Source organism: Streptopelia decaocto (genome assembly GCF_964273445.1).
Source record: "Streptopelia decaocto genome assembly, chromosome: 2".
In the NCBI taxonomy this organism is placed as follows: Eukaryota; Metazoa; Chordata; class Aves; order Columbiformes; family Columbidae; genus Streptopelia; species Streptopelia decaocto.
In genome coordinates this window covers 55663160-55673480 of record NC_138655.1, presented here as the reverse complement: position 1 = coordinate 55673480, position 10321 = coordinate 55663160, and the positions used below count along the sequence as shown (strand labels likewise).

At 44.6% G+C, this 10321-nt stretch overlaps 1 protein-coding gene across 2 annotated transcripts; it reads right to left on the bottom strand.

Moving 5' to 3' along the window:
- Positions 1–270: 270 nt before the first annotated feature.
- TUBB6 (tubulin beta 6 class V) lies at positions 271–8690 on the bottom strand. Of its 2 annotated transcripts, XM_082044806.1 has the most exons (4): positions 8509–8690; positions 7778–7886; positions 6771–6881; positions 271–1717 (listed from the first exon to the last, which is right to left on the bottom strand). In XM_082044806.1, the coding sequence occupies exons 1-4, from the start codon at positions 8563–8565 to the stop codon at positions 654–656; spliced, it is 1341 nt and encodes a 446-aa protein (XP_081900932.1). In that variant the 5' UTR covers positions 8566–8690; the 3' UTR covers positions 271–653. The 2 variants fall into 2 exon arrangements, with proteins under 2 accessions (XP_081900932.1, XP_081900933.1); XM_082044807.1 differs by lacking the exons at positions 6771–6881; positions 8509–8690.
- Between the last annotated feature and the right edge of the window lie 1631 nt (positions 8691–10321).

The following is a 10321-nucleotide window of genomic DNA, read 5'->3' as shown; positions in this document are numbered from 1 at the left end:
GAGTCGCCTAGCATAAATCCAGCTTCTGGCCTGCAGCTCACTGGATATTTATGCAGCATTGACTGCTCGAAACACTTTTGCTTGAAAGGATACTCATCTATTTTATTTTTAGAGGACTGCAGTCAAATATCACTGTTAACAGTTACTGTACAGAATAGCAAAAACTTTTTTCTTCTTTTTATTATGAATTCATTTGTTCCTGGCACTTTAGTAGTGTACATTTGGTGCAGAATGAATACTTCAAACACACAAAATTTTCTTACTCATAAGTGGATGAAAATAGTGCAGCTTTATTTTGTAGATTTTCATGCCTATTTTACATCTTCTCTTGTACAACTTTACAAGTTATGAACTTTGGGGAAAAAAAAATATCCCAAACTAGAAATCTGTGTGTTCCAATTCTTAGGTCAAAGTCTTAACTGAATACCTTATATTTGTCTCATTAATAGAAATGGCCTGATTTCCAGAAATGCTGAATGTTCTCAGTTCTCTGTGACCTCAATGGACTCTGAAGAGCACCTCTAATATCTGAGGCTCATGCTCCTTTTATTCTTATTTCTTTTTTTTAATAAGCCTAAATAGAAATTGATAAGCTTAATTATTAGAAATCCAGATTTGAGTATTTGGCCTGCAAAACAGCGCACCTAATTTCTTTATTCATTGATTTCTTCTTCATCATCTTCAAATGCTTCCTCTCCGTCATTTGCTGTTGCTTCTTGGTATTGCTGATACTCTGAAACCAGATCATTCATGTTGCTTTCTGCTTCTGTAAATTCCATTTCATCCATTCCTTCTCCTGTGAACCAGTGGAGAAAGGCCTTTCTCCTGAACATGGCCGAAAACTGCTCCGAGATCCTTTTGAAGAGCTCTTGAATAGCAGTGCTGTTGCCAATGAATGTGGAAGCCATCTTGAGGCCACGAGGAGGTATGTCGCACACTGCCACCTTGACGTTGTTTGGGATCCACTCCACAAAGTAACTGCTGTTCTTGTTCTGGATGGCCAACATCTGCTCATCGACCTCCTTCATAGACATGGGACCACGGAAGACAGTAGCCACTGTCAAATATCGCCCATGTCTTGGATCACAGGCTGCCATCATATTTTTGGCATCAAACATCTGCTGGGTGAGCTCTGGAACAGTGAGTGCTCGGTATTGCTGGCTGCCTCGGGCTGTCAGAGGAGCAAAGCCTGGCATGAAAAAATGAAGGCGTGGGAAAGGGACCATATTTACTGCCAGCTTCCGGAGGTCAGCATTTAGTTGGCCTGGAAACCGCAGGGATGTAGTCACCCCGCTCATGGTGGCAGAAACCAAATGGTTTAAATCACCATATGTTGGAGTGGTGAGCTTCAGCGTGCGGAAGCAAATGTCATACAAAGCTTCATTGTCAATGCAGTAGGTTTCATCTGTATTTTCAACCAGCTGGTGGACCGAGAGTGTAGCATTATAAGGCTCCACCACTGTATCAGAAACCTTTGGAGAAGGCATGACACTAAAGGTATTCATTATCCTGTCAGGGTATTCCTCTCGTATCTTGCTGATGAGTAGGGTTCCCATGCCAGACCCTGTCCCTCCTCCCAGGGAATGAGTGAGCTGAAATCCTTGCAAGCAATCGCAGTGTTCACACTCTTTTCTTACTACATCAAGTACGGAATCAACCAACTCTGCCCCTTCTGTATAGTGTCCTTTAGCCCAGTTGTTTCCTGCACCAGTTTGTCCTAAAATAACATACAATAGGGAAAGAAAATATACAAAATTATTGGTAAGGTTTGATATTTGCATGCCAAATGGATTTACATCTGTAACAAAAGCTGCTATAAATCTGTCAGGTAGATAACTGTGCTCTTCAGTTTTGCCCACAAATATCTTCGTAAGTATAAACAGAAACTTTTTATATAGTCTCATTTTGTCTCCAATCCCTGGTAGTTTTCATTTATGCCTTTGCATGTTTCGTTTCTTTTTTGGTATTTAACCTTCCATAAATGCAAAGATGGCCTTGTCTCCTTGTTTTGAAAGCTTTCACACTCCCAATCCTGCTTATTCCATAAACACAAGATGACTGTTTAATATTTAAATACTTTTTTAAGAACCGTGATGTATACAAAGCTAAACCACAGATACACATTCCTAAACGAAAGGTTCTTGGACCGTTCCCGTGAGACATGGAGGCATTGTTGTCATTCAAGGATAAGGCTGGGCTTCAGGACCTCTAGTTAACTTGTTACATCAAGAACTATAAGTTTTTTAATTCATGGTTACCTAATCTGACTGAAAATACTGACAGACTGAAGCTTCGAGAATGTTATTTCAAAAATCTGGTAGTTAATAAGTGCCTTTTAGCTTTTACTGTTCTCCCTATGAACTCACTGTTCTTCAGGATCTGCAAAGCAACTTGCAAAATCAGATCACTGACATTTCATGAGTCCCTCTTTTTCTCCCCAAGGCTTCCATTTGCCTTTTATGTGCCACTCAATTTATTAAGATGGACAATCTGGATCATTTGCTATGTCACTATTTTGTTATTACTTAGATAATAAGGAGGATGAAATGGGGGGCCAGTTTTTCAATACTCCTGTTCCTCATTATGTCTACTACATACATACATTGTGCCACAGAAGTCACTTAATGGTACTCTTGTGAGGGGTCTTCAGAAAGAGCAATAGTTTCAGAATCAGGTAAAGGGCTGTCAGCTTCTGTGTTGTTCTGCAAGACCTTCCCCTTCCTTCCTATTACCATATCTCATTTCAATTCCCAGTGCACTGTGTTAGTGCCAAACACATGAATCAGGGAAACTACTTGCTGGGATATTGTTTAAATATGATGCACTTTATTTTCACTGCATTAATGCTTGGTTTCCTCATGATGTATTTGGTTAGTTAATGCATTGTTCTGCAGGTTGCTATATTTTTCTCTCTTTGAACATAGGGAGCTCAGCACTTCCTGTCCAGCTGGGCAAAGCACAAAGTAATATCCTTCCAGAATTAAACACGTTTGTAACCATCTGGGGTCTGGTTGAGCAGATCCTCTACTACAGACAGGGCAGCACATTAGGATGCACACTAACAAGCACACAACACTTCAAGATGCAGTAGGATCCTAACAAAGTTAAATTCTGAGTTTAGGACTTCATTTTATAGATGGCCCCTTGCGTAAAGATTGTGTTGTCATTCTGTGGACAGTGACATAAGGAAAGAATGGAGAACAGGAGAGAATGGAGAATACAAACAAAGAACAAGATAAAAGAAGAATGGGAATTACTCTCACAAATATGGAAATATTATTGGGGGGGGGGGGGGGGGCGGAAATCAGTAAAGACTGATTTTACTTGCTTTTGCTTAGTTTGCAAATTAAGTTAGGAGGTAAAATGCCTAACACAGAGGTGGACCTGTCCTCCTTCGAGCCTTCCACTGTACTACACTCCCTCAGTCTTAGAATCTGAGTTGAACTCCTGAATGCTCACACAACTACTACCACCTCTCTATTGCACTAATACAACCTTTGTATTTAAATTGTTGAGTGGAACACTGTAGCAGCAGTTGCCTACACCAGTACCAATGAGTTCCCTCTAGCCCACAACTATCGGCTACTCCCATGCACTTCATCCACTAGTCAGCCACCTGTCAAGGATCTCTGACATTGGCATTTGAAATTTTCTGCTGTGCAGGAATTCAGACCTCTTACCCATGACAATGCAGTACAGTCTGGAGGTGCCATGGGACTGACTAGGCTGTCACACACCTGGAGATCTTAATCATGACCCTGTGAAACCCTACTGGATACCCTCCACTTACCACGTATATACCAAACCTCTGAAAAATTTTAGACAAACACATAAAATCATCAAGCCCCCCAGGATTAAATCTCTATGTGAGAAATGAACACGTGTCTGTAGAAACCAGGACTCAGCAGATTTTTTGCCAGTCCTTGCAGTGAGCCTCTGCCTTTTTTCTCTCTTCCCCCTGGATCACTGTTCAAGACCAGGGTGCTCTCTCTCTTTCTGGGATTGGCTGCTCAGAACAGATGAGTTTTTGAGGAATAGCATTGAGTATCTTTTATTTTATATTCTATTTTCCATTATATATATATATATAGTGGTAATAGTATTTTGTTATTGTATTAAACTGTGCTTATCTCAGTCCACAAGTTTCTCCCCTTTTAATTCTCTCCTCTATTTGGTGGGGAGGGGAGGGTAAGAGTAAGCAAGCAGCTATTACGGTTTTGATTGCTAGCTCAGGTTAAACTGCAATGATTGTATGCAGCCCACCTCTAGCATCCTGCATCTGCCTTTTCTCACTGTGCATCTACTGAGTTTACACAACGGAGTCTACACAACACAATCCCACAACTGATGTGCACTCTTGGTACCTCCAGATCCTTCTACCACTACTTCTTTCTCCAACACATTGTAGCGTTATCACACATGTTCAGGTTGAGCTGCACATGCATAGAAGCTGTTTGTCTAAAAGTCCGTTTATTTTTTAATCCCTAAAATGGCAACTATTTTCTGCAATCTGCTTTCACGCCTTTCCTCTCTTCACTGCTGGAAACACAAGATAAACAGACAGATCAGTAGCTTGCACGCTAACACTTAGAAGCCCAGTGTGAACAGCCTTGGGGTAGAACTAATGGTATAATTTAGAGGGAGGGACAGCTTCTTGGACTAACAGCCATCTTGTGATTGCCCCTGCCAGTTCAGACAACTTAAATTGGGGTGGCATCTATGTAGCAAAACTATCGGGAGTGTACACAAGAATGATAAATGCAAAATATACAAATGAAAACTGGCTAACAAGAAGAGATACATCAGAGTTCTTAACTCCTGGTGGGCAACTGTATGCTGTCAGAAGGCCAGAAGACCTGCTGCTCTTGTACAGCAGCCTCATTCCAGTTGCACCTCTTCACATTTTGGATCACCACCTTGCCAACACAAGCATTAAAGCATAAGGATTATTTTGTGTCCACCTGAGTCTCCTGCTAGTCTGAGCTAAAACTCCTGTATCTGGAGTGTGTTGTCATGTACTCAATATACCTGAATGAAATCCTGATTGATGGTCCACAGTTACTTGCTATAGAGACAGGTATGCATGCAGGCATATACAAGCAGAGGCAGAAAACACCTCCATCAGAATGAACCCTAACAGCCTGGGGTACAGGAAGTATGGAACTGCCAGCTTCTGCCACAAAATCCTTTGTGAGCCCAGGCCAGATTTTTAAAAGAGAAAATAAAATGCTTTGTTGGCTTTTGACACAGAAGATCATTACTTCAGCACTCAGGCAGCCATTCTGCATTATTCAGCAAGTTGGAAGGACAGTGCCTGATGCTGGCAGGGGCCTCTGTCAGATACGAGTTGATCACATGCTGTTGGTTCATTGTTAGTTTGGCAGAAAGGGAGTACAGTGAACTGGACTATTGTTGAAGACACTCTGAATTGATTTTGCTCTGTTTTTACTGGTGGAATGCCAAACAGTAAATCTCCAGTTCAGGTATTTCCATAGGTCAGGTGAATCCACTTTTGGAGGCTCGTGTGGTCCATGCAGGAGAAAGGAATGAAAGGAGAAACTTGAACATAGAAACATATGTCATAAAGCTGTCTATGTCTATGGCTTTTCTCCCCAAGATGACTTCTGTACGTTGTAACTTAAAACTCCTTTGAAAAAGACCCTTAATATCTCTGCTACGGGGTATACAGGAGAACAACAGTGATAGTGTTAAAAGTTTTAAGTCAGTTAAAGACTTAAAGTGACTCTGTATGGCTTCTTTACTCCCCACCTCAACAGCAACAACACAGACTGAAGTTTGGTTTATACCACCTAAATAATGTTTATCTTTTCTCTGTCTGTCCCTGGCATTGTTCCTTCCTTATGTTAACACAATATACCAAATTAAGTTGCAACTTAAGCTTGCCTTGGCAGGAAGAAATGTGTTTTGTGGCTAGTGCAGACTTGGAAACCAAAAGGACATGAGAGTTCTCATGGTAGCTTTCATTCAGACTTCCTGTTTCAGCAAGTGGACCACTTAACTTCCACACACTGTTTCTTTTTTAGTGCAAAGGGACTGTACTTTGTAAGGATGCTACAAAATTTAACCCTGGTAATGTGCATTTTTAAGCTTAGATGGAAAGTACTACAAAAGTCCAAAGTGAAACAGTAAAGGTTAGAACAACCCTCTTCTAGAACACTGCAAACCCAGAAGTTCCCCATGTGCTCTCAGACTGTCCCTCATTATGTTGGAAAATAACCCCGTAAGTGGCTATATATGACAGTCTTTTTCATATTACAGTTGGTCTTCTTGTACTGTTTATTATTCTGTAAGAATCTGCTGAAAAAGTTGAATTACACAGACTGTAAAAAAATGTAATGCTCAAGCTTTTAATGTGAATTCAAGTGAAGAGTAGTCCGGTTGGTTTGTGTCTGAGGTTTTTTCCACCCCTCCATTTTCTGCAAAATTTCCATGCATTTTGTTGTAAAGAAGTGGTCTCAGGATTTCTCTGGAGTTCATGTATATGGAAAGCCAATGTACTTTGTCTGAACACCATAGGAAAGTTTCAGTAGTTTGCTAATTGAAGGAATGATTAACAAAGGAATGACTTTTCCAGTTAACAGGATCTTTACCTGACTTACAGATAACTGTAATTGTATTGTTAAGCTAGTAGGATTTCTCAGTACAAACAACTACTTTGGAATAGGGAGCTTAAACGCTTTTTGACTATTCAGTTGGTAATCAAGCACCTGTTGGTTAGTTTTGTTTTTTAAAGAGTGATGTTCACATACCAAAGATGAAATTATCAGGCCGAAAGAGCTGACCAAAAGGACCAGATCGCACACTATCCATGGTTCCCGGCTCCAAGTCCACTAAGACTGCTCTTGGTACAAATTTCTGGGCTACAACAAAAAGTAAGCATGCCCTTAATGTTCTGAAATAAGCTAACACATTTACAGGTGTCAATACACAAATACATTATATCTCATACTATTATTCTAATTAAGACTGTACATATATAAATATTTCTGATACAGGAAATCATGGTGGTGAAAAAACCCAGCACCATAGGAACAAATCAGTTCTGCTTGAAAGACAGAGCTGACATCTTTTTGGTCCTACAGATGGTAGATTACATTTTGTAAACTCTGTTTTAGCAATAGGTAAAGAATCTGTATCTGTCTGAAGTTGCTCCAGGAAACCAAGGCAAATAATATGAATTAACCTGAACTGGACACAAGGTGAAACATTTGCACTTGCAGGTTTATGTCAATAGACCAAAGGACTCGTGATCCCCATTTTATACTGTTCACACCCTTTAACAACAGACTGACTCAGAGGATTTAGCCACCTTTCACATCTTATTAATGAATCACCATTGACTTCTGCATTACCTGTAGCCCAGTCCTCTCAGTCACAAAATCTACAGACACAGACTCATATAATCAACAGTTTAACTTGGGGAAACTGATAAGACACATCTGATGGAATAATAATATGTTTAAAAAGCAAAGGTCTATCAGAGTGTTAAACAATAAATAAGCCTCCACCTCTGAGGACAACTCCTTGTGTCATTTTTCTCTGCCAGGGGAGGTAACACCCAGTTATAAGCTTCTAAGAAAGCAGAAAATTTTTTCTGTGTGTAATGGCATGAGTTGGGATCAGATATGGGGGCTGATGGCACGTGAAAAGCATAACCAGATGTGCAATAGGGCTTCACAAACCCATTTTCTCCCACATACCTGTGTCCCTTCCCACAGAGACCCCTGTCCCGCACCCCTCCCCGTCCCACACTCACACGATGATTCATTATAGTAGACATTGATCCTCTCCAGCTGCAGCGCTGAGTCACCGACATAGCCTCCGGCTGGGTCAATGCCATGCTCATCACTTATCACTTCCCAAAACTAAGGGAGGAAAAGGAGAAGCGGGTTGGGAACTGCCCCGCGGAGAACCGGCGGCCCTGCCCTGCCCAGCGCCCCGGCCTCAGCGCGGGCGGGGGCGGCAGCCCCGCGGCTCGGCTCGGCCCGGACCGGCCGCAGCTGCCGGATTCCTGGCGTGCCCGCCGCCCCTCCCTGAGCGGGACGGGACGGGACAGCACAAGCCGGGCGGGCACCAGCATTTAAACCCAACGGACGAGCGGCCCGGCCGCCAACTCCACGCCCGGACGGGCTGTGGCGCCCCGGCGTCTGGAGGGGGCCGCTCGGGCTCGCCCTTGAGCCCCGGCCTGGCCAGTTTAAACACACACAAAAAAAATAATAAAATAATAGCAATTGGAAAAGCCCCGTTTGTTTTCGGTGCTTCCCAAAGCCATTTATGGTCACGGAGAGAGGCGAGATGCGCGGCGCTCCGAGCCCCGAGCGCGCCGGGCGCCGCTCGGCAAGGGGAGCAGGACGGCAGCGGCCGGCGGTGGGGAGCGGCGGGCACAACCCCGCCCCGCCGAGGCACAGCAGCCCCGCAGAAGCGGCCGGGAGCGTCCTGCAGGCACTGGGACACTCGGCAAGCAGCGGGGGTCCCCTCAAGGCTCACCTTGGTCCCGATCTGGTTCCCGCACTGTCCCGCCTGGATGTGCACGATCTCCCTCATGGCGATGCCCCGGCTCTCCCGCCGCCGCACCCGATTCTGCGCGGCGCCAGCCGCCCGCTCGCCGCTTTATGGGCTCCGGGGCGGTGCGCGCTCCCCCCTCCACACTTCGCCGCTGCGTCTCGCCCAACGGCCGGCGTCCCGCGCGCGCGCTCCGCCAACGGCCGCCCCCAGCGGGGACCGCCCTCGAACCCACAGCGGCTCTGGGCCACCCGCTCCCTAACATCGGCCTCAGCCGGGGTCCTCTGGCCCCTGAGGTGTCTCTCATCCCCGCTGTGCTTTCCGCCCAGCCCGTGTTTGGTGAAGGTGGGCATGGCGTCTTCACTCGCCGAGGAATCCTGCCCTTGCTGTGTGCAGGTGGGCAGCACTAGAGCCACAAAGATGACTTAGGGACTGGAGCATCTCTCGTATGAGGAAAGGCTGAGGGAGCTGGGTCTCTTTAGCTTGGAGGAGGCTGAGGGGTGACCTCATTAATGTTTATAAATATATAAAGGGTGAGTGTCATGAGGATGGAGCCAGGACAAGGGCCAATGGGTTCCAACTGGAACACAAGAGGTTCTGTTTAAATTTGAGAAGAAACTTCTTCTCAGTGAGGGTGACAGAACACTGGAACAGGCTGCCCAGGGGGGTTGTGGAGTCTCCTACTATGGAGACATTCAAAACCCACCTGGACACATTCCTGTGTAACCTCATCTAGGTGTTCCTGCTCTAGCAGGGGGATTGGACTAGACCTTTTGAGGTGCCTTCCAATCCCTAACATTCTGTGATTCTGTGGTCATCACCTTCTCCATCGCTGGCCTTTGTCTGCTGCCCTGTACAACGGTCAGATTGCAACCTCCACTGAAGTGGCAGCATCCAGAGGAATGGGTGGAGGACCTTCCAAATGCCCCTCCAACTGCCATCTTCTTTGCATCGCTGTTTGCTGGTGTGGTTTTGCCAGCAGATAACAAGCTGCTGCCTGAAACTTGTAACTGGAAAGGCAAGCAGTCTCTGTGCAGCAGCTTCCCTGAAAGTCCATGTAACCACAATACAGAGTGTGCCATGGAATACGCTGAGTTTTAGTAGCTTGATTTTTAATTAAAAGGGAGATTTTCTGTCTCCTCCAGAGAGAAAACAAGTTCCCACACCTGATGTATCTCCTTTATCATCCCTTTAGGTAGCTGTTTCATGGTTTCCCTGGTAGAAAAAAGCTGCCTAACTTGTCTGCCTGTTTTAACACCAGCGTGACTCTTCTGTGGGATGCTATTGTCTACATAGCCTATTGTGATATATAGCCCTGGTGGGAAGCATTCATCTATCTATGCACATCTTTACTGTCTGACCTGATCTCTGCTGTTGTGCAAGAGCAGCCCTGAGGCCAGAGTTACAGAACCTCATTATTTGCTTGATGAAAGGTGACCCAGCTAGGACTCTACAGAAGAAGAATCTTGCATGCTCTCTCCATCTTGAACACAGTTAAGGTAACCTCTATCAATCAATAAATAATCCCAAAATAACCCAAAATCTGTATCTAGGCCGAGAGGCCACCTCCTGCCTGCCTACCCTTATGTTTCTGTGACATGACTGATGCCAGCTGGACTATGTGCACAGGGCATCAATCTCGCCTTTTCATAAATGTTTTTCAACTGGGCTAACAGCTTCTTGCTGTTCTTGCTGTTTGTCCGAGTAGCTCCCGCACACCACGTTTGGCTGAGTCAAATGTCTTTCTGATATAAATGTAGCAGCTGGAGGATCAGTTTGTTTGCCTTGAAAGCAGCCA

Excerpts from the sequence above, each read along its gene's own strand:
- TUBB6 (XM_082044806.1), bottom strand. The coding sequence starts at position 8,565 with ATGAGGGAGATCGTGCACATCCAGGCGGGACAGTGCGGGAACCAGATC. Across the intron at positions 7,887-8,508 it reads GGAACCAGATCGGGACCAAG|TTTTGGGAAGTGATAAGTGA; the intron begins GTGAGCCTTGAG and ends TTCCTCCCTTAG. Across the intron at positions 1,718-6,770 it reads GCCTGATAATTTCATCTTTG|GACAAACTGGTGCAGGAAAC; the intron begins GTATGTGAACAT and ends ATGTTATTTTAG.